Source organism: Taudactylus pleione, unplaced genomic scaffold, assembly GCF_031769625.1.
Source record: "Taudactylus pleione unplaced genomic scaffold, aTauple2 ptg000702l, whole genome shotgun sequence".
In the NCBI taxonomy this organism is placed as follows: domain Eukaryota; kingdom Metazoa; phylum Chordata; class Amphibia; order Anura; family Myobatrachidae; genus Taudactylus; species Taudactylus pleione.
Genome location: NW_028285104.1, coordinates 708,409 through 733,319, shown reverse-complemented (window position 1 = coordinate 733,319; position 24,911 = coordinate 708,409). Strand labels below are relative to the sequence as shown.

The 24,911-nt window shown below is 43.4% G+C and overlaps 1 protein-coding gene across 2 annotated transcripts in view; it reads right to left on the bottom strand.

Annotated features, from left to right (window-relative positions):
• Window positions 1-7,168: 7,168 nt before the first annotated feature.
• LAMP3 (lysosome associated membrane protein 3) overlaps window positions 7,169-24,911 on the bottom strand; it is a 56,626-nt gene continuing 38,883 nt past the window's right edge. Inside the window, exons 4-6 of one of the 2 annotated variants that reach the window (XM_088456378.1) lie at window positions 23,289-23,346; window positions 21,689-21,856; window positions 7,169-9,292 (exon numbers count right to left, since the gene is read on the bottom strand). In XM_088456378.1, the coding sequence (XP_088312504.1) occupies window positions 9,159-9,292; window positions 21,689-21,856; window positions 23,289-23,346 (360 nt within the window). In that variant the 3' untranslated portion in view covers window positions 7,169-9,158. Of the gene's footprint in view, window positions 9,293-17,638; window positions 18,297-21,688; window positions 21,857-23,288; window positions 23,347-24,911 lie in introns of those variants that run through there. The other variant, XM_088456377.1, reaches the window with a different exon arrangement.

The following is a 24,911-nucleotide window of genomic DNA, read 5'->3' as shown; positions in this document are numbered from 1 at the left end:
GCTGCGAAAAAAACAATATTATCTCAATGGATATCCACTGACACTTTAACACTCAGTCTTTTACAACCTAGAATTACGCACCTATTTAATATGGATTGGTTAGAACTATCCCTTAATAAAGACAAGGAAGCAGAGAAGTTCTTTAATATTTGGCTCCCATATGTTCACACATTAACACCTCAGGTTAAAGACACGCTTCGAGCTGCAGTTCAACTTACAGCCTGGTATAATGAAGAAACCTTGTCTTCAGGTGAACCACCATTTTAATTCCTGTATTGTTACGTTCCTCATGGATACATTGTATTGCACATCACTGTTGTGGTCCTGTTGATGTCTTGTCATTTTCTGATCAATATGTTATATTGTTTATTGCGGTTTTACAATAAAAATATGTTTTAAAAAAAAGAACCAAAGACAAATCCCATTGTGCTACCGGTGGAACAAAAGGAGGCTGAACTCTCAGAACTCCTTGAAAAAAAAAATTCTAACATCTGGTAATGAGGCAATCTTCCTCTGGAACCAGACTGCTAGTGCAGGAACCTGCACTCTCAAAGTGGCCAGGTGTAGACCCCGGTCTAAACCTGCCTGGAGAAAAGCCAGTACCCTAGAAATCCTAAACCCCTTAGGATCATATTTTCTATGAGAGCACCATTGACCAAAAGAATGCCAAACCCTGTAATAGATGCGGGCAGAGGCAGGCTTCCGTGCTCTAAGCATCGTCTGGATTACAGAACTGGTAAAACCCTTTGCTCTTAAGATGGAAGATTTAAGAGGCACGTCAAAGCCAGACGAGGTAAGTCCGGATACCGGCAGGGACCCTGCTTTAGCAGATCCTGCCATAGAGGAAGAGGATACGGACTCTGAGGATAGATTCTGTATGTCAGTGCACCAATGACGTTTTGGGCAAAGCATGAGCCACTAGTATTATTGTTCCGCCTTCCTGCTTGAATTTCCTGAGAACTCTTGGGAGCAGGGAAAACGGAGGAAAGGGATATGCCAGCTTGAAGTCCCACTTCACTGCCAGCGTGTCCACAAACGCAGACGTGAGGCCATGAGATCTATTTCTGGTAGACCTCATTTGTTACCAGGAGCTGAAACACTCCCGGATGGAAAGACCACTCTCCGGCGTGTATGTCCTGGCGACTTAGGAAATCTGCTTCCCAATGAGTACTCCCGGTATGAATATTGCCGAGATGGCCGGAAGATGACGTTCTGCCTAAATCAGAACCTTTGTCACTTTCATGGCTGCATAACTTCTTGTGCCTCCCTGATGGTTGAGATAGGCCACTGTAGTTGCGTTGTTGGACTGGATCTGGACTGGCCTGCCCTGGATGTGCTATGATAAGTGCTTTGTAGAATGTTTATTGGCAGATGACTTTCCTGATTTGTCCATCTTCCCTGAAAGGTGTGATGACCAGTCACTGCCCCCAATCCGCGATGTGGTGAGAAGCACCGAATTTGGAATCTAGCATGGACGCTCTTTGTTCAGATGGTCCTTTTTCAGCCACCACAGGAGGGAGTGACGAACCTCTGGGGTGAGAAGGATCCTCTGGGTCCTTATTAGATGATAGTGTCCGTTCCACCGGGAGAATATCAATCTCTGCAGAGGCCTAGAATGAAACGGAGCATACCCCACCATGTCGACGGTGGATACCATTGATCCCTGGACATGCATCGCTAACAGAATGGATACCCTTTGCTTGTGTAGCAGCTTGCGTAGGGCTGCAATCTTGTCCTCTGGCAGAAGCACCCTTTGTGCCCGAGAATCCAGAAGAGCTCGCTGATGTACCATCTGCTGTGTTGGAGAAAGCGATGATTTCTTCCAATTGATGATCCAGCCATGCTTTTGTAGGCAGGCTATGGATGGTCACTGCACCTATACTAACGAATATGCATCAGCGGAAAAGGCTTCAATTTTCACGCCTGTATCAGAATTGGACCTCCGCTGATTGGTGAAGGGTTGCCTTCTCCGATAAGTCATGTTTTCTGCTTCATCAAACGGCTGGACGTTGGTGTGTCAGGCGAGAAACATTGGAGAACAAACACCCTGCAACCATTGCTGGAAGAAATCAACAGCGGAGACACTTTTTTTTCCTCGCTATCTCTTCTCCATGCAGAGTCTCTGATTTGGCAGTGCTCTCTTGTCGCTCCCCTTTTTGATTTTTCACCAGGACAGTGCTGTTCTTCGCACACGGGCCGGTTACCTTCCTAAGGTAGTGTCCCATTTTCATGTCAATGAAGAGATTGGGGTTCCAGATTTTCTGTCTTCAGACCTTTCTGTAGGTGAAGCCTCCCTGGATGTGGTTCGTGCTCTCCGTGTCTATGTGGATCGTACAAATTCTTTTAGAAAATCAGATGCTCTATTTGTGGTATATGGTTTTCACAAACGATGCTGGCCAACTAACAAACAAACTCTGTCTCGATGATTGCGTATGACTATCTCTCAGGCTGATCTCCCTGTTCCAAACACGGTGGCAGCACATTCTACCCTGTCTGTGGGACTATCATGGGCATTTTGTCGTGGTACCATTGTTGAACAATTGTGCAAGGCAGCCACGTGTTCTTCTGTCCACACTTTTCTTAGGTTCTACACCTTTGACACTCAGGATGCTTCCAATGGGCAGCACGTTCTCCTTTCTGGTCAGGAGCGTCCCCACTCTTAGAGGAACTGCTTTAGGACATCCCCATGGTATCCCTGTGGATCCCTATGGACCCTGAAAAAGAAAATAAGAGTTATGGTAGCCTTACCTTTGTTAACTCTTTTTCTTTGAAGTCCATAGGGTTATAGGGCACACACCCTGATACACCTTGCTGCATTGGGTAATTTTTCGTTCAGTCATGGATTCCCTCATCTTGTGTGAGAGTGTTTCTGGTGTACATTGTTCTTCCTTCTCCTCTTTCCTGCTCTGATCTGAAGATCTGCTGTCCCCGCGAATACTTTCACTGCTACTTTAGTTTTTTTTTTTACTGGTTTTGCATTTTAAATTATTGCTGCTTTAAATGTATGGGCTGAATCGTCAGAATCAAGCTGGTACTGGCAACACGCAGATTATTACATTTGAGCCTGGGACTATGATGAGGGACAGCAGGCTGAAAGTCCAGTGTAGTAGTAGACCCAGAACAGGCCCAGGAGTTGGTGATAATTTAAAGCAGTACATCTAACAGATCCGCAATAAGCAAACAACAGAAACTTGGGGGACGAGGCACTTACTCCAATAGTCTAGAGCAAATGTTCCCAAACTCTGTCATCAAGGCACCCTAACAGTCCAGGTTTTTTTTTTTATTTTGTTTTTTTTTCTTTTGAGCGGTCAGTCAAAAATACAGCAAAAAGAAAACCGTGATGCCATGGCATATAAAGAGGAAGGCAAATAGTACAAATGTCAGATACCACAGCAAGATCCAGTCCAATGTGAGAACAGAAGGGGACACAGATAATTACCATGAGACACAAACAAGTGACCAAATTTGAGTGCAAATGAGAACTTAGGAAACAACAATCAAAAAACATAGTTATGAGGGGCATAAAAGTAGGGAATATGAGTGGGAGGGGGGAATCCCACAGCGCAAGGCTGCATGGGGAATCACAGACCAATCTGTAAGGAGATTGGCATAATTGATGAAAGTAACTTAATATGGGGGGACTATGTATGCCACCAGTGGGTCTACGCAGGTGGTTAGCGCTCAAGGGTAGAGAGGAATGGGAGTCTGCGTTTAGCAGAGAGCCAGGGGGCCTAGACTTGAATGAAGACATGGCCCCTCTATAGCAGCCACGTGCCAACAGTCCAGGTTTAAAGGATATCCGTGCTTGACCACAAGTTAATAATTAGTACCTCAGTCAATTTGATTTAACCACCTGTGCTCAACCATGGATACAGTATCTCTAAAACCACAGGGTTACTGAGGAGGGTGATTATGGAAGGACTGATGCTGCGTCTTTGTATGCAGCCATTTGTATTTGCGATGCTGCCTGTGGGCATCACAATACAAATGCCAATGGATGCTACGTTTGCAAATTTTCACACAGCCACTGTGTACAAAGATGCAGCAGTGACTGCGTTAGCGTGTTTTTGCAATTGAGATATTATCGACCGTCTGCACATGCGTCTGAGTTGCACTGCACTTATGTCAGGGTACATTAGCGTAGTCGCTTGCAGCGAGTATTAATCGCAGTGTGACTGCCAGTCAGTGAGCGGTAAAGAAGTATACAGGAAGCAGAAGCTAGGAATGCAGGCATGTCGCCACTGTTTCGGGGGGCGTTTCTCATCCTGCAACTGCCATCCCGTATGCAAGGAATATAGCTCAGGCATCTCAATTCCCACGGCCATTCTGATGGATCATAGATTCACTCAGCACTGCAACAAATGACTGATCTGCGACCAATGCTGCGTCTGTGTATGCAGATGCTTGGATTTGCAAAGCCACAGGTGGGCGTCTCAATTCATCTCCTGGCTGTTGTGACATTTGCATATTTTCGCACAGCAGCTGCATACGAATTCTCAGCTACAACAGCATTAGCATACATCTTTGAATCAGGCCCTATATCAGGGCCAGATTATAGGTGGGGTGGTCACCCTGGGTCCCCCACACATAGGAGCGCAAAACAGCATATTGCTGCAGTTCTCGGCGGCTCAGTTGTTCCTTTTACAGAGCGGCCGCCTCAGAGCTCACTGCCTCTCAACCTCGTACCTTAACTGGATCACAAACCCCGCCTTTTACCTTGATTGAACTTCCCTCATCCTAACTAATATGCAGTTCTGTCCTTTCTCTCTTTTCCTGTTATGACTGGAGAAATACCCACACTACCACCCCCATAGACCTTTACGTCCTGTAACCTTGTTGTATGTTATGTTGTTTCTTTGTTATATCATCCCTTATGTTTAGGTGATTATGTGACTTATTGTGAATTTTCCTGGTTTTCTAGCCTTTCCTTCCCCCACCTTTTCTTTTTCTGTACAGCATATTCCCTGTTACAAAACCTTCTATAAAAATGTAATATGAAAAAAAACAAGGTAAATCTCAAGTTTGATGTAGAAAGTAGAGATGAGCGGTTTGGTTTTGGCTTGGATCTTTTCGCCAAGTTTGGATCTCAGAGTGAGGCAAAATGTCATCTTTGGCTGGAAAAATTGTTTTGCCTCATTCTGAGATCCGAATGTGGTGGGAAGATCCAAGGCAAAACTGAACCGCTCATCTCTAGTAGAAAGCAGATGCAGAAAATTAAACAGTTAATACCAATTCATCATTCTACAAACTTAGCAAAACAAGCAATTTTGAAGTAGTAAAAAATAAAAATTTTAAGAGTTGAACATTCATATTTCTAATTGTCAGGTTCTGGGCTTGGTGGATGTTGCACCTGCAGGGCTCACGATGAGTGAGTGGCAGTTGAACTCTCTGGCAGTTGCTCTCCTGAGTAATATGTCCTATAGGGTGCACAGTTACTTGTGGGTCTTCTGGTGTTTGGACCCTGCCTAGCTCCTGATGTTGCCTGCTATCTGCCTGCCATGACTTTGATCTGGAATTTGCGCTATCATTGATTCAGGTTTCATGCTGCATCTGCCTGGCTGTTGCTATACTTAGCCTGACGTTGCATTTCTTCCTGAGAATTTCAGTCCTGTTTTATTCTTGTGCTTTCTTGGGTCTGGTACTCACTATCACTTAACAATAAACACCTATTAAGCTGCATACACACACAACAAATTTTTGAACGATTATCGTTAACGATATCATTTATCGTCCAATCGTTGGAAAAATCGTTCACTTTCTAAGTTAAACCGATGAACGATTATCGTTCATGCCCGTTCACATTTGTAGTTTGTAGTTCAGTCAGACTGACCAACTCAATGATTTTCATTAAGGGAATATGCAAAAATCGTTTGTAGTTCAAAAAAATCATTACACTTTAAAAAATCTGACAGAAAATCGTTCAGAAAATCGTTGGTAACAAAATCGTTGTGTGTGTGTGTGCACCTTTACTCATGTACAACACTGGAGGCAACTAAGAGGTTTATATATCAAGCAGTGAAAAGCGTGGAAAGTGGACCAGTAGAGTAGTTGCCCATAGCAACCAATCAGCTCCTATTTATTATTTTATAGACTGTACTTTATAAATGCTACTTCAAAGCTGATTGGTTGCTATGGGCAACTTCTCCACTGGTCCACTTCCCCACGCTTTTCACTGCTTGATACATACACCCCTAAGTTATAGTAAGTGTAACTCTCTTGAATGGAAATGGGGCCTCCTTATGGAAGACTACCCAAATCTGGTAACTGGTCTTTATCGGCTGAGAGTAGGCCTAGATATTAAACACATAGTTATGATCTGAATCCATCAGATATTTGCAGGTGTGGGTAAATTTGTATTCTTTTTAATTTGTTTTTAGCACTAATATAGGAGTAATTGCGCATTATGTGTATGTGTTTAGTTGTTGTTTTTTTTGTTTGTCGGCTGTATTTTTAGAATGCAACAGTGGTTTCCATCCCCTTACATCCATTTGTTGGAATTTTACATTCTCTCAGAGATAAAGTCATCATACCCTATGATGACATTTTCAGAAATAGTTGAACAGCTGGATCATTAAAAATTAGTTGCTATGGGCAACTTCACTGTTATCACTGCTTGATACACCAACCCCATAACCCCTATATAGTCTTTTTAAAAGGAAACCAATTGGGGCTCTGATGATACTGGGTGTTTTACAGACACCTGGGTAGGTGAAGGTATCTTCGCCCTTTTTCCTAACAAGAAACGTGGTATCACCATTTTGTTTAATAAAAATCTAGTTTTTACTATTCATAGGAATTCTATTGACCCTGAGGATAGATTTATATTGCTTTATATTATATACTCCCCAACCTCACTCCCCCCTTTTTCTCTTTTTTTTGTTTTACTTGTATCGCTTCATACCTCAATTAAGATATATAAAAAAAAGAACATGCCTATCCTGGGAACATTGCTCTATAAGTGAACAATTAATTACCTTTCTTCAGCCAGCAGCGACTTTGTTTGCACACACTTTTATCTGGTGTTTATTAACAAAGGTATAAATATTTCCTTCTCAACAACTTAACAAACTGAATATTGTCCACTTAAATTTATTTTTTTTTTTATTTCAACAATGTCTTTTAGATTGCTTTCATGTTTCAGAATGGACTTTATAAAAGAAAGAAAAAGTCACTTTTTTAATATTTCATTTGCTAAAATATAGGCATTTTACATATACAAAGATTGCATAAAATATTAAACACTATCCCAAAGATCAAAGTGAGTGTTGAATGCTCAAAAGTAATCCCCTAAAATATACTATTTCAGACTAAAGGTTCACATGAAACAGCTGCAATTCAAAAAAAGAGACATACACAAAAGCAATGTAAAAATGTAATTCATCTTGACTGTAATGTTTTTGTAGCATTACACAAAAGTACCCATAATGCCTCTCTAAATCTGGCAAATGTCTAATATTAAATGGATGATTTTTTTTCTTCTTAAATAAGTATTTTCCCTCATTAATATCACTATAACAATAGTAGAATAGGTAGAACACATTTACTAGATTTATTATATATGCTTTTGAAGAAGAAATCCACCAAACGATAAAATGAAGCATTTAGATAGAGTTAAACAAACTAATATAAAATAAAAAGTTAAATGGTATTTGGGAAAACTGCTAAGGTTCCCAAAATCCGCCATTACAGTCCAGGTTTTAAGGATAGCTATGCTTGAGCACATGTGACTTAATTAGTACCTCAGTCAATTTGATTTACAAACTGGACTGAAGCATGGATATCCTTGAAACCTGTACTGTAATGGCGAAGTTTGGGAAACGCTGTGCTTAGCAGTTGCCGGAACTGCTTCCCTTTTAACACTCTGTCTATTTTAGACAGGTAGATAGAGTGTTGTGTAGTGGTATCCTTACCAGAGAGAGAACCACAGCCTATGCCGCATTCATGGTATGTACAATTTTGTGTCTTATATTAACTGTAACTTCAATCAAAGCTTAATTTTTCATTTCGAGTGAAGTTAATCTTTAACTTCTGTCTCCAGTGATATTTGTACTGTCTGGATATATTGTAGAACCTGCTTGTTATCAACTGTTCCCAGCATTCTTTTTCAGTATTTTATTTGCTATATGTCACTGTCATTAGAAATGTCCTAAGTACATGAGCTAGCTGTAGATGTTGGTAACTGATTTAAATTCAGTGGAATTCAAAGTGCCTCAAACTACAGCTAACAGAATAGTTGAAAAGGATTCTTGATCTCAAAGTGAAAAATCTAGTACACCATAAGGAAGTATTTAGCTAACTTTACATTCTCCATGTATTGATGACTAAAGACTGTATAGTGAGCTGGGACCAGTTTCATGATGCTCATCTCTTGCAGAGATCCAAACTGACTCTGTATACCATACTTGCTGTTCATGCAGAAAATATTTCTAGCATGTAAGAAAAAAGGGATAATGGGTGACGAGTGAGAGCTGGAAATTGGGCAGATTTGGCCACCTCAGCACCCTCTATAGTACCTTGTGCTAGTGCAGCGATGATTACAAAATGCCTCTAACAGTGAGTAATGTCACTGTAGGATAAGTTTAATATTAATACATAAGTCAAGTAATCTAAATTGGGGTTATTTAAACTAGGTCACTACCCGAAAGAAGGTTCCCATCTCACTGCAAGTGGATTCCCACAATTCTTTTTTGACAAAGCATTTTATAGTAATACCAACTGATTAGCTAATCTTTTGTACACATACCATATTTTATACTGTATTACCTGCATGTAGAAAACTGTAAAGTAATAAATTAGAATAAAAACGTTATAATGGGCGCTGGAGCTGACTCTCAGGCTTAATTTGGAAATGGTTTGGAAAGTATTAGCAAAATAGATTCAAACTTTTCAGGGCAACTCGTTCCTAAGTTTCACAGGTATATTAGGCAGGCTAGGATTCATCTGCAAACTATTTGGGTAGAGGACTTTCCAAATGGTGTTTCTACCTATTGTTAATCAACAAATTTAATTCTGGTGTTCAGTTTGCTAATAGATCTCAATAAGAATGTCACTTTATTACAGTCTTTAGCCTTCCTTCAGTATGCTTTGGTGTGCTATATGTTCAAGTTTTTTGTTGTCTTCATTGTCCTTCTGCAACTCACATTCAATTCTTGTCCTGATTATATTTGTTGATATCCAGATGATCTTCTCTTGTGCCAAATGAAGTAGATAATTACTGCTATTATAATTATAATGACTACAGTTACAGCAATTGCCACAGCTACTACATTGCGATCTTGCGCACACACCTCCTCTGCAAAGATAAAACAAATCACAGTAAGATACTGCACTTGTTACTAAAAAATAATACTATTACTAAAAAATAATACTATTTCACTTTATTTTAAGGAGTAAACATTATCTGTATTCTCCAAAAAAATTTTAATTGTAAGACTTAATACCCAGAGAACAATTAGAAACAATTTGATGCCATGTACTTATTCATATCCTGACCATTTATTTCTTTTGTTTAGAAACTGCACCAGTAGTTTATACGTTACTGTATATTGACTTTTCATGTGACAAGCTGGTAACCATCACATTGGCTTCATACTGTATAGAGAGAGGGATACTGTGAACTGTTGTATACAGCACACAGGGAAGTACTATCCATTTTGGTCATTTAAAGAAAAAAAAAGTTGGGGACTTTTATTCTCCTATCCCCCTTTCAAACCACTCCCTCTGGAAGATATATACATGAATTACAATTTGAAAAAATTAGATATAGCCAGTTGCATCGCTGGGGTCCATGAAATCTAGTGCACAAAATAATAGGAAATACAATGTATATTAACATAAGGCCTGATTCAGCTTGGATCACAGTTGCCAACATCAAGGCAGCCTAGCATCTTGTGCGCATGCGTGCGATCGCATTGCGTTGGCACTCGCAAGCCAACGAGCACGAATTTGGGGGAGGTGACGGGGGGGTGGTCTTAAAGACGTAGGTGTGTCTTGCCATTTGGATGCCGTTTAATGGTCCATAATTTAGCAAGTGTGATCACCTCCACTGCACAAGAGCTCTCTGCCTGTGCAGAGACTTGCAGAATAAGTGACAGGTCAGACTAGCTGCAAGTGGTTGATGGTGGCTGATGTTCCTGATGTGTACGCTGGTCTGCGTGTTCGCTCACAGAAGAGAAGGCAGCAGTGGGCATCTCTATGCATGGATAAGGTTGTGGCTGTATCTGTGCATATTAGCACAAGATTCGCAGATGCCATTGCAATTGCGATCCAAGCTGAATCAGGCCCATAATCGGGTTAAAGTGGTCCGGAACGGGGCGGAACTGTGTTCTGTCATTTCTATTTGGAGACAGAACCAGTTCCGCCTCCTCCGGCCCACCTCAGCCCGGTGCCGCAGGGAGGCTCCATTCGCCGAGCGCCCACTGAGATTTTGTTACCAGCGGGCGCTCGGCTCCTTCCCTGCAGAACCACCGGCAGCCGGAGGCTGGAGCTCGCTCCTGAGCTCCGGCTTCCGCAGTGTGCACTATGGGAGAGACGTCATGATGTCTCTCCCATAGTTCTGAGGAACAGCCAGGAAGGCAGTGGACACAGGAGCGGGATTTAAGGTAAGTAATGTTTTTTTTTTTTCTTCTTTGTGTGTGTGCACGGGACTACTACAGGGGGCATTACTGCAGGGGGCATTACTTCTACAGGGGGCATTACTAATGGGGGCATTACTGCAGGGGACATTGCCACTGGGGGCATTACTGCAGGGGGCATTACTGCAGGGGACATTTCTATTGGGGCATTGCATAGGGGCACTGCATAAGAGGCACCACTCCTGGGGGCACTGCATTAGAGGCACCACTACTGTGGGATCTGCATAAGGGACACTACCACTGTGTGCACTGCATAAGGGGCAATACCACTGGGGGTACTGCATAAGGGGCACTACCACTGGGGGCACTGCATAAGGGGCACCACTAATGGTGGCACTGCATAAGGGGAACAACTACTGGGGGCACTGCTGCTGTGGGAGTTATGTGTAAGGGGCACTACTACTGTGGGCATTGTATAAGGGGCACTACTACTGTGGGCAGTATGTGTATTAGGGGCACTACTACTGTGGGCATTATGTGTATTAGGGGCACTACTACTGTAGGAATTTTGCATAAGGAGCACTGCTGTGTGTCATAACATGAATAAGGGACACTACTATGTGGTGTAATGTGAATCAGGGGCACTATGTGCAGTGTAATGTGCATAAGATTTTGCTACTGTGTGGCGTAATTTGAATTGGAATTACTATTGTGTGACCACACCCCTTTATTTTGAGGCCACAGCCCTTTTTTGTTGCATGCTGTCCATTTATTAAAGAAGCGCCGAGGGCGGGGGGTGGTCTGAGTTCCACCACTTCTCTGGACCACTTTAAGCACTGCCCATAATACATACTGTATGTATGCATTTTTCGATTGAAGTGAAACTTGGTCTCCAGGCACTGTCCCATAGCAACCCCATCCCGCCCTCCCAGCAACCCCCTTTCACCGCTTTCACCTCCTGGAGCTAAGAGGTGAACCCCTCAAGGGGGCAAGGATAATTCCACATTGCAGACATCTGTAAATGGCCATGCACTGCCTGTAGTGCACAACCATTTACATAGGCTTTGTTTACATAGTCTGTAACATTTAAAAATACGGCCGTCCCTCTTTCCTCCTCCCTTGGTGCCCCCCAGACAGCTGGTGCCTGGAGGCCAAAACTTCCATTGCTTCCAGGAGTTCTGTCACTAAACATATGAGTACATAAAACCTACCAGGAAGCAGCTCTAAGAAATTAAAGAATAAAAGGATGATTGTATTCTCAAACACATAGTAGCAGGTAGGGAGACGGAAGCTATTTACAATGAACACAAGTGTACAAATCTGAAACAAATGTAAACACACTATATACACATCCTTCATGCAGACTACACACAGTGAGGGTGATGTTACAAGCCATAAGAAAGGCAGAATTCTTGTGCCTTTATCATGCAGAAATGTGAGTGTGGCTACATACATGGAGCATGCATCCTGTTATTTTTTTATTCACATTTCTATGCACAGACGTTTTGCACAGTAGTCTGTGACTGAACTGCTTATGTAGCCCCAAGTATCTTTCCTTTACATTACAGAGCCTGAATACAGTATCCAGTCACCCTAGGCTAATACACAATACACTTGTAGCACAACACATTATAGTGTTACCCCTTGCTCTGTGCCACATCCACCATTATAGCGTCTCCCCCCTGCCCACATCATAGTACCATACCCTGCTCCTCTAGCCACTCCACGCCACAACCACTGTCAAAGCGAATCCAGCTCTTTGCTCAATTTACAACAAGTTTGAGGTCACTAAGCAGTTGTGCAGCCATGGGAGGGGGGAAGGTGCTAAGTCTCCAAACTAAGGGGTCTATGTACTAAGCAGTGAAAAGTGATGTCTGTGATAAGTGCCAGCCAATCAGCTCCCAACTGTCATTTTTCAAACACAGCCTGTGAGATGACAGTTGGAAGCTGATTGGCTGGCACCTTATCACAGACATCACTTTTCACTCTGTCACTTATAGACCCCTTACTTTCACTAGCAATAAAGGGAGAAATATCCCGGCATCACCACAAGCTCTTCATAGGATACTAACAGTCACACATGCCTGTAATGAGCTCTGATATCTCTGTGGGACACTGGTGACCACTGCTCATCACTTCTGTAGCTGTGGTCCTCAATGTCTCAATAGTACACTGTAATACAGCTACATATATGAAAACACATAAGTGACCAGTAGTTCCACCATCACCTCATGGCTTTCATCTGCCCATCTCTCCCTGGTTTTTAAATCAAATACAATACAGGCGTCTGTCCACTCCTATGCTATTGTATGTAGTCCTGGTGGCTTGTGGTGTCACAACGTACTCCTCTGTACATTGTGACAGCGTTACAGTGTCATTAGAAAATGTATATGACTCAAAAGGTGCAGGAAGTAGGTGCCCATAATTAAGTAGCTGGAGTCCCCCATGACCCAGCGCCCTAAGCTGCAGCCTAATCAAACTAATGGTTAATCACGTACTGAATTATTACAACCTTTTCTTCGCCTAAAATACTGCTACTTAAAACCTTTGTTGTAACACTTCATAATGGTAAGGGCACAGAGTGAGAATACCTTTATTTCAAGTGTTACAATTGCATAATTTACTTACATTCATGTGTACATAAAGTACAGACAGTTATTAATGTGCTTCCACTTTAAAATGTTCCTGTCTAACCTTCCTCTTCTTTATGAGACAAAGTTAATGGGTAAAATGAATAGACATTATATTTTGTGATGCCTTTCAACTTTACTTATTAAATGTCATGACTAAATTAGCCAAAGTGTGCTGCTCCCAGTTATACTTCAGTTCCTCTTTGTCAGTGGTCATGTCCTTTGGATCCTGGACCTCCAATTGTTGCTCACAATGTACAAAGCTGGATATAACAGTTCAACGAATGGACACATGTTTTTTTTAAAGGGTGGTCATATGCCCACCATGAGAGATTGTCTACTGGAGCACAAGGCAGTCACATGGGACACTTCAATTGATCTCACATCGATCATCAATAATTCATCATGCAGAACAAAATGTAATAATATCTGCTATATTTCTTCCTATTAGAGATCCAGGTCAGCATGTATTTAATGGGCAGGCTTGATGATGTGATTAGCATTATGCCCTGCCCAGCTTGCTGCAAGTAAACTCTCCCAGGATATTTGCATGCAGTTTCTCTGTAGTTCTGGAGTCGCTTACATGAGCATAGGCAAGTGCAATAGTTTTAAAGATATGTTCATGCTGAAATAACAAATGTATCCTCTCTAAGTTGATATTTTGAAGGTTTATGTTTAAATTTCAGTTCCAGCATTTGTCCTATAGAATATTTCTCACAGACTGTATATCCCATTCAGTTCCCCCTACATACATACATACATACATACACCAAAATTAGTTTTCCTAAAGCGCTCAGGATTTCACCTAATAACTCCTCTGTATTTATTCCTGGTATCACTTTAAATTTTTTATTTTCCAAAACAATTTTTATATCAATGGCTAAATATAGATTTTTCCAACATGGTAACGAAAATAATAATTACTTTTACACTTCTATTCAACTACTGTACTTCCCAGTTTTATAAATATTTATTATAATGTATCTATTTCAAAATGGTTTAGTCTTTATATGAAAACTTCATACTTTGCAACAAACAGGTCACTTTTGAGAATGGATACTAAAGCGTAAAACGACTGGAAACATATGGGGATAGGCAGTAACTGCGTAGAAAATCTGTCTCCTTAATCTTCGTCACTCCTAGGTACATGCCCAGTGTATTTAGTTTAAGATACAGCTCTAAAGTCCAGTTATTGGCTCAAATGTAATAGGTATCGATTTGCTGATCCTGACGCAATTTTGCAGATTAGTTTTAAAACAAAACCAGACTATGACACCAAAATCGCACTGTGAACAGCAAATCTGAGTCTATTACGTTGGAGCCATAGTGTACGGCTTAGAGAAATTGCAATCTTGAAGGAATACAGTTTCATTTCAATTTGCAAGGAAGGATCTGAGAAGTGAAAATGAGAAATGACTATTTACACTGGACTACAGAATGTATGTAACTGGAATTACATTTATAATTTACATCAGATATTTGCATGACTTTGCATGATATGCTAGAGAAAAACACATCTTGTGATAAGGTCATCACAAGTTGTGACAACCTTATCACAAGCTAGAATTCTATATATGAATCCTAGCTTGTGACACCTTATCACAAGGTTTTTTTTAATCATTAGCATACGTTACCACTGAAAACTGCTCTATGTAAGCTATGTACTGACAGAAGGATACATATATACATATATATATATATAATATATATATATATATATACACATTCTTGAGAAAGGTTGAATAAACCGAAACGTTGAATCGCTGTTGAGTTGATGTCCATATTTACTTGATTGAATGACCCTGGAGTGCCTCTCATCTGGTGGTATACGCCTGGGCTTGGAACTTGGTCCTCTGATGGCACCCGGGCAAGTTAACACTATTTATATGGGAGTGCCGGCCTTTCGTTCTTTATATATATATATTATATATATATATATATATATACACACACACACATACAAACACACAATTTATTAGGGATGTGCAGGCTCGGATAGGTTGTGTATGGTATTAACAACTTCCTCTACGGGTGCAGAGTGTGTTAACACTTCCCTTGCTGTTACCGATGGAGATGGCGGCACCACACGTGATTGTGGTGATGCAGCATCTATCATTTGCACAGCATGGGAAATGGCAGACATTACAATAGGATCATCATCCATATCATAAACATTTTCTTTATAATTGCTTAAGAGAGGGTACAAGTTGCTTGTTACATTTTTATGGGTTTTTTTTTCATTGACTGCACCTACACCCCCATCCGCATAGAGCGGCGGTGGTGCGCGTGAACCATCTGTACTACCTTCTGCGACGCTACCTTGCAGTGCGTGCGCACTATCAAGTGATGCGTCCGCGGCGCTATTTAGCGTCACCGGCGCATTGCCCGAGACTGTGCCTGCGACTCCTGTTTGCGTTGCGGGTACCTCCTTCAGCCACATTTCTCCCTCGTGCTGCCACAGTTTTAAACATTCAAAATATTTAACCTTTTTCTCTCGGGAGCGCATCAAACTGATGTGATCCCGGACATTGTCTAACACATTTTTATCAAAACTACCAATTCTGGGAAACGGTCTAACACTCTTCGTCGTCATATTAAACCATAAATCACAATACCTTATTGCATAAGTACCGTACCTTGGTATGCATGATACGACGGGCCGATCCGATCGGCGCCTCTATTAGCAGCACATCATTGCCTAACATCTCTACTTTTTGCGTGGCCCCCATTCTGAGACAACTCCTACGCTTTTCAATAAAGATTTAAGCCGGTGAAAGACTTTTGTCAGGAATGATGATGTTCGTCCATGTAAGATGACGTTTAGCCTCTTTCTGAGTTCGTTTTTTTTTGGAGGGAAAAATCCGAACTCCACGTGCAAACTCGAACCTATCCGAGCCTGCACATCCCTACAATTTATATATGGCTGATTTAGATTTGTACACTACTGCTACTGCGTCTGTGTACACAATGCATGTGCGAAAATATGTAAATGTAACAGATGCCGAGGACTGGCACTGAGATGCCCACCTGTGGCTTCACAAATCCAAGCATCTGAGTACACAGATGTGGCATCGGTCACAGATCCTTCGATAATTGGCCTCCTGAGTAACTATATGGTTGAGCAGTATGGCCGCGTGTACGGAGACGCCCGAGCCATGTTTACTGCGTATGGGAATGCAGATGCAGGATGTGACATGCCACGATACTGACTCGACACGCCTGCATTTTTTGCCAACACTACTTATTTCCTCCTCCAACTGTAAAAATATCGGCATAGCATACTGTACATCTCTGAATCAGACCCATAGGGGTCTATTTACTAAGCAGTGAAAAGTGATAAGGTGCCAGCCATCAGCTCCTAACTGACATGTTACAGGCTGTGTTTGAAAAATGACAGTTGAGAGCTGATTGACTGGCACCTTATCAGTTTTCACTGTCTCCTAACACTGCTTAGTAAATAGTAGGGGTGAGCGGGTTCGGTTCTACTCGGTTCCGTTCGGATTTAAAAACCGAATCTTATTGGCTATCCAATACTCGTGACAGCTGATAGCAAATAAGATTCGGTTTTTAAATCCGAACGGAACCGAGTAGAACCGAATCCGCTCACCCCTAGTAAATAGATCCCTTAGTTCACTATGTTGAATGTCGAACATTGAATTTTGGACTGTCAGTGGAAGATGTATCAAACCTAGGGGCCTATTCATCAACACTAAAGTTTTAAGGACATTTTCTTTAAATACCGTTATTTTAGTATTCATGAAGTATCTTAACACAGGAGATATCACTGATATCTCCTGGTTAAGTCCCCCTGCATTAATTTCCACTCTCCCCATACATTAGTATGGGGATATGGAAATTATGGTATTCATCAAATTCTGAAAATTATGTATTTTCGGAATTTGATGGCGTTACTATCTGCCACTGTGAGGTGGCGAATAGCAGGTGAGACTTACCTACTTCCAGCTGGACAGGTCCCCCGGCGTCTTCCTCCGGCGCTCTGATCCGTCCTCTGGCTCTGGCGGCTGCTCGGACACTGTGTTCTCCCAGCAGAACACAATAAAGTTTAAAAAAAAAAAGTTTTTTTATTTCTAAACTGTTTAGTGGTCTGCTGGGAGAACACGTGTCAGAGCAGACACCGGAGCCGGAGGCAGCGGGCAGGTAAGTGCAGGACAGGGGGGAGGTTTTCCAGAGCGGGGGTTGGGGGGAAAGGGGCACACAAAATTACCGACAGCTGTAGGTAGTTTTTACGAATGTAACAGCGCATGCCCAGCACAGATTCCAGCTGCGGTAAGGTAGTGTAGAGAGGGAAAACGATCCATTCCCCGAAAAGCTGTCATCGCAAAAATGACAGCTTTTCGGAATAGATTAGTTATGGAGAGGAGGAATGATGAATTCCTCCAGAAGTTAGATAGAACTCCATGCGAGTTCTAAACTTAATTACCTCCAGAGAATTATGATTATGAAGTTATGATGAATAGGCCCCCTAAAGAGGTGTTACCTATAACAATCAACAGATTCTATCTATCAATTATCTAGTACTGAATAGTTGCTATGGGCAATATTCGAGGTTTGATACAGTAAATCTTCCCAGCTCTTAAAGTGATGTCACCCAATGTACACTGCAGAATCTGGAAACAACACATACTGTATGCAGAGGAGCATTTCAAAAGGAACATTTGCTTTCTGTTATGTCTGAATTAATAGTTTATTTTATTATTAGGGGATCTTTTGACAAATATAATATAATGTTAGTTTCTCGTAGTGACCATTTGTTAACCCCAAAGCTATACCAATCAGAATTATCATTACAACAAGGATATTAAATATTAAAATGTGAAAATTTAAACGCAAGTAAAATGATTCACATCTTTCACTTGCAGGAGGAAGGGGCCACATCAAAAAGTTTAATGTGAGATAGTTGTAGTCGGCTTTGAAGGGTGAATGGGAAAGTCTCATATTTGTTCATATCCTGACATCCGCCTTCTTCTTGTAAGCAGGAACACGAGAAGGATAATGAGTATCAGCCCCACAACCGCCAAGGCCACACCCACTGGAACTAATATTTTGTTTCTGTCTGGATAACAGACTGTTTCTGCAATTAAAGTCACAGCAGAGATTTGCACATGAAATGTTAGTACTCTTAGTACTGTTAGTATATGCATCTTTGTAAACACACGGCAAGCAAGCATGTTGCTGTTATGTTATATAAAATATTTTCCAGTTTCTATAAGCATTACATATGCAAACCATTGAAACACATGGGGGCTGTACCAAAGTATGGTTTTTCCAAACCGCAGTGTAAAATTCATCTCTTTTTGCAATTTGACAAAGTGAAAACTTCACATCAGTTCATCATTTTTTCAAACTGGCAGTTTGCAGCGTCTGCACCCGGGACATACATACAAATGTTACAGTGTCCCAGGCAGAGATTGATCAAATCATCTGCTTTCAGCATGATGCCTACACAAATGGGTATCTGGTACGTATAGCGAAGGCGTTTTTAGATGACCAATTTATGGTGAGCAGTTTGTGGTCTTTACGTATGATTTGTGTCTTTTAAAACCGCTGGATATCGGGGTTTATTTACGACCCAACACTTTTGTTCGTGTTCATGCCCGATATTTAAAAGGGCAGTGCTTTTACTATCAGTGTTTGGCTTGGTAAACTACTGCCCTTTTAAATATCGGGCATGAACACGTACAAAACCCCCAGATGTGAGTTTATGCAAACCACAAATTAATAAATAATACAGTTTGTGTTTCAAAACCACATTTGATTATGGTGGATGTAAATTGCATAATAAGTCACAAATGAATACACCTCACGATACAAACTCCTAATTCTAGTGCACAGAGGAAGGAAGGGTTTATTTAAGAGCATGGCATTTAAACTCAAAATTTGCAGTAAAGCACAGCAACCAACCACTTATTCTTATACTAAATAGATGCAAGCTAATTGCTTATTCATTGATGTGGCCCTGTACAATATTTGCAGCTAAATATAATATTAGTAATTAATCCTTAATGGCTTAATTGCATATAGGTTTGTACTTAACTAATGGTAATTTTCCATCCCAATCTCTGGAAGCTTTAAATGATAGGAGACTCACCATGAGAAGCTTGCAGGAGGGTGACTGAACTGCAGTGGCGTAACTAGGGCAGGGTGAGTGGGGTGCTTGCCCTGGGCGCCGTGGGACCGGCGGCGCGGGGGGGCGCCGCCGGCCACGGTACCGGCCCGCCCGCCCTAGGTAGCCAGTGTAGCGCCGACCGCAGTGAGTGCGGTCCAGCGCTACACAGTTACACAGGACCGGTGCTAGGCTTCCAGCGCCGGTCCTGTGCTTCACACCTGAGCCCGTTCCCTCCCCCTGAGCGCTTGTCCAATAGCGCCAGGAGGCGGGCTCAGGCTGTGCATAACACACGCATCGCCGCCAGCGCTGGCGGCGATGCGTGTGTCAAACAGCAGCCAATGAGAGTCAGATAGACTCTCATTGACTGCTGCAGCACCCACTGCAAGAGCCGGACTTCCGTCCGGCTCCTGCAGTGGGTAATGGGACAGACGTCATGACGTCTGTCCCATTATGCTGAGCATGCCAGCCCGGGAGGACTGGCGGGCGGCGGCGACGGGAGTGGCGTTGCGGGACTGGAGGAGCAGCAGCAGCAGCAGCGTGGATTCAGGTAAGTAAGTTTTTTATATATGTATTTTTAAAAACCTGTCAGCACAACGGGGGTGGCTACCACTGGGGGGGACCTCTCCTGTGGTGGGGGCACAACGGGGGGGGGGCTACTACTGGGGGCACCATTATTGGGAGGACCTCTACTGGGGGGGGCTATTACTGGGGGCACCATTATTGGGAGGACCTCTACTGGGGGGGGCTATTACTGGGGGCACCATTATTAGGAGGACCTCTACTGGGGGGGGGGCTATTACTGGGGGCACCATTATTGGGAGGACCTCTACCTGGGGGGGGGGCTATTACAGGGGGCACTTAATCAGGGAGGGGGGAACCTCTGCTGGGGACCACTACTTGGGGGGGGGGGGGGAACTTACTACTGGGGGCATTATAAAAGGGGGCCTACTGCTAGGGGCACTGCACTGGGGGGACCACAACTGGGGGGCAATAAGAAAAACAGAAGGACCACTACAGGGACCACTGGATAGGGTCGGTCACTTACTGGGAGCCTGCATCAGGGGGACCACTACTGGGGGCACTGCATGGGAGGGGGGGGGACTACTGCTGGGGGCACTATATAAGGGGCTTACTGCTAGGAGCACTGGCGGGGACCACTACAGGGGGCACTAGATAGGGGGATCACTACTGGGTGCCTGCATAAGGGGGACCACTACTGGGAAACCTGCATGGGGGGGACTACTGCTGGGGGCACTATATAAAGGGCACTGCATAGGGGGGGGACTACTAGTGGGGGCACTATATAAAGGGCACTGCATAAGGGGATACCACTACTGGGTGCACTGCATTGTGGGGACTGCTACTGCGGGCACTGCATAAGGGGGAACACTACATAGGGCACTGCATTTGGGGGGACCACTACTGGGGTCACTGAGTAAGGGGAACTAATTGGGGGCTGTATAAGGGGGACCACTACTGGGGATACTGTATAAGGGGCCCTACTATGGGCCTGCATAAGAGGGACCACAACTGCATACTGGGGGTACTGTATAAGGGGTACTACTGGGATTAAGGTGCATATGGATAGGAATGTTCAGCGTGAAAATAAAGGAGTGTGTCATGTTGACACGCCCCATTTTTAAGTGACCACGCCCACATATCGGGATGTTGGGGGGGGCTCCGTTTTCAAATTTGCCCTGGGCTCCAAATACCCTAGTTACGCCACTGCTGAACTGACATAAGTAAAGGGCCCATTTATTAATAATTGCATTTGCAATGCGTTCTGGGCGCAATATTAGCGCCCATGATCGCATCGCAGGATGCGATCATATTGGGTGAATTTATTTCTGAGCACTCGCATTTATCCAGAAAGGAGCCTGTCCCTGCAATGTGCTGGGAGTGAAGTGACCCTGGTGGCCCACTAAGCCCACCCCCGATTCTGATTAGCCTGCAGGCCACCATGCACCCCAGCAGAGGTGGCCATTGAGGGGTGTAGACCATCGATGGTTCATCATAGATGGTTTTGTGCCATCGATGGTAATCACAGATGAAACCTTCGATGGTGACCACTGATGGCCATCCCTAAGCCAGCATGCATATTGTGTTTTGAAGAGTCCAGTGAGTCAGGCTCACTAGTAACATCCCTGTGATCATGCTCCTGTGTTGCATGGTTGGGCCTCCTTGGAAGTTATTATTATGACAAACATGTCCATTACTATCATAGGTCATAGATTTGCTATCTATTAACTAAAAACTCATGGCTCTTATTTTATTCATACCTGTTATAGCAAAATATACTTCTCAGAGCATTTTCTTAATATTTTTCTTGTGTTATATTGTGTTAATTGTGCACTTACCTTTGCCAAATACACCACTGTTTATGTCAAAAGCCTGGAGCTTCACATCAGACATTACAAGCTTGATGTGGTTTCCCAGCTTTATAGTTGGTGTGTTTTTACACTTCACATAATACCCGATATCTGTACTTAACAGCTTCAGTTTACTAACAGTGTAATTCCAATGTCCTGAAAGCAAAAAGATAGTGAACGCAATTAACCAATTATACCAAAACATAGATATATGATAGTATGGAGATATAGTCATATGTAGTGGCATCAAGTGGTACTATGGTAGAGGAATTCAAGGTGGGCTGTAGATGTAGACAACATGGTGCATTTGTACATTAGAAGATGTGATGGGTATGTAGAAAACCTGATGGACAACTCTAGACAAGATGGACATACAGTATAGAGGACATGGTGCAGGGCCACACGGTTGCTAGTGCTGTAGGAAATGTGTGATGGTGAAAGATATAAGATCTGAGGAACAATGATAGACTCATCCGCCAATAAATAATAACAAAAAAGGACTTATTGTCTTTAAAGGACGAGATATAATTTAAATCATGACATGTTATATCAATTCTGAAGACAGATGAAAATAAAACAGTGGGAGACTGGTATCCAGTATCTCTTCTTTGAGGAGACGTTCATTTTCTAGCTATCATATCTAAAAAGATCTATACAATAATACGCTAGTTCTGTCCCTTCTCTAACATGCGCAGTGGGGGCCAGGGCGCTCTCCTCAGGAGCCCAGCACTCACTGCAGCGACAGGACGGAGCTTAGAGGATGGAGGAGCCGGGAAGGGGGTAAGTATTAAGCAGGAAGGGATGGGGAGGGGCGGAAGGCCCATCAAAGTAACCTAGCATATCCCAGGTTCCTTTACTAGTGTAATATAATTATTAGTAATCTAATGCCGCAAAGTCCTGCGTTTTTTTTCTCTGTCTTTTTCTCTCTGTCTTTCCTACCAACACTTTCTCCCCTTCTCCCTCCCCCACTGTCTCTCTCTATTACCTCTCCCTCACTATCTCCTGTGCATCACTGACACAGGTGGGAAGGATCAGAGGTGCCTCCGTCGTGCGCATGCGCGAGACCCGAATAACGACGGGGTAGCCGTCGTTATGGGTCTCGCACCAAAGGGGGCGTGCTGTCGATGGTGATTGACAGACAGCACGCCCCCTTTGGTGGGCGTGCCGGGGCGTGGCTGGCCAGACGGAGGCGTTCCCATGGGAACGCCTACCGTCTGGGGCCGGCCCCACTGATATCACTAGTGATGTCAGTGGGAGTGATTTTGGCTCTGATAGAGCCAAAATCACTCCATGGCTTGCGGCAGACGAGACCCTACCGCAAGGGTCTCGTCGCAAGCCCGATGGTCGTGATGGTCTTGACCATCGCGACCATCATCATGGACGCTCGCATAAGCTGTGGGTGGTAACCCACAGCTATGCGAGCATCCACGAGGCCGCCTCGTAAAAAAAAAAAACACGCCCTGATTCAGAGCGGGCGCTCGTTCAGAGCGTCCGGCTCTGAATCAGGCCCAGAGTTCAGGACAAATGTCACTACATGCCAACATGATGACAACATTTCTATCAGCAATCAATTTTATTATAATCCTACCTGCAGATGGAAAACTAAAATTCACGGTAACCTCATCGATGTAATAAACATTACTTTCCTGCAAATTATAGAAAGGAATACAATATATTAAAATAAACAAAACCATAATCCACCCATAATTATAACAGACTTCCTTTTTCATGCAAGGATATTTATAAATAAAAAGAATTATTGCTTTGAAGGCACTATAAGACACTGTAAAGTGCAGTCTGGTGAAATTACATAGTAATTTATCCCAATATTTATCTTATTGTTAGTAACTTTATTTATAAGGCACTACATGAGATCCAAAGCATCATACAAGGGGATTAAAACAGGTCACAAGTTAGATAAGTACAGACTGTTACAACAGATTCACTTAAATATATAATTACAGTGTGCAACACTTAGCATAATTATGTAGAGAATGCAAAGAGGAGAGGGCCCTGCTGGCACAAGCTTACACTGTAGGGGGATATGGGTGGACACAATAGGGAGAGGGGAGGGCAGGACTGCAGATGGGATGGCAGGCAATAATGAAGGGCACATTTAAAGGCTGGGAAGTGGGATGAGAGAAGGGTATTCCAGAGGTTGTCAGCGGCATGGAAAATCCTGGATGCGGGACTGGGAAGTGGTTAAACATAATAGATTATTTTACATAACTTTATTCCTAGCAAGAGCTATCCTGCGCATAAGAATAGAGACGCACCTAACCTACTCTAGCAGAAACTACAGTACTCGCCTGGCATAAAAAATGATTATTGATCTCCCTGCCAGGACTGTGGTGCATACACCTCCTCCAGAAATTCAAACAAGGACCACAGATGAAAACAAAATAGTACAAGTTATGGGCCTGATTCAGGTTGGATCGCAACTGCGATTACGCACTCTGGGCCTGATTCAGAGCTGAACGCTCTGACCAGAGCGCTCGCTCAGAATCAGGGCCCTCCTCCATGAAAATGGAGCGGCCTCCTGTCCGCTCGTATAGCTGTGGGTGACCACCCACAGCATATGCGAGCGGCCAAAATGATGGTCGCGATGGTCTTGACCATCGGACTTGCGACGGAGACCCTGCGGTAGGGTCTCCCTGTCACAAGCGCTGGAGTGATTTTGGCTCTATCAGAGCCATAATCACTCCCACTGACATCACTACTGATGTCAGTGGGGCCGGCTTCAGACGGTAGGTGTTCCCATGGGAACGCCTCCGTCTGGCAGGCACGCCCCCGGCACGCCCACCAAAGGGGGCGTGCTGTCAATCAACATCGCCAGCACGCCCCCTTTGGTGCGAGACCCGGAGCGATGGAAAGCCCGTCGCTCCCTCCGTCGTGCGCATGAGCAGTGGGGAACATCGACCCGCTTGCGAGCGTACTGCCACTCGCGAGCGGGTCTGAATGACCCCCTCTGTCAGCTGATTGCTGTGTTCTCCGCATGTGCAAACCGGCCACTGTGATCAGGACTACACAGACCCATCGCAGAGTGATTGACAAGAAGTGCCGTTTGTGGGAGGTGACGGAGCATGCATAAATTATCCACGGCGATGCCATGTGCAGTATGATAACTCACTGTGTTTCGGAAGGTTAGCAATTCCTGAGTTAGGTCAGAGCTTGTGCAAGTGTGCGTGAGGCTGCAATGGTACTCGATGTT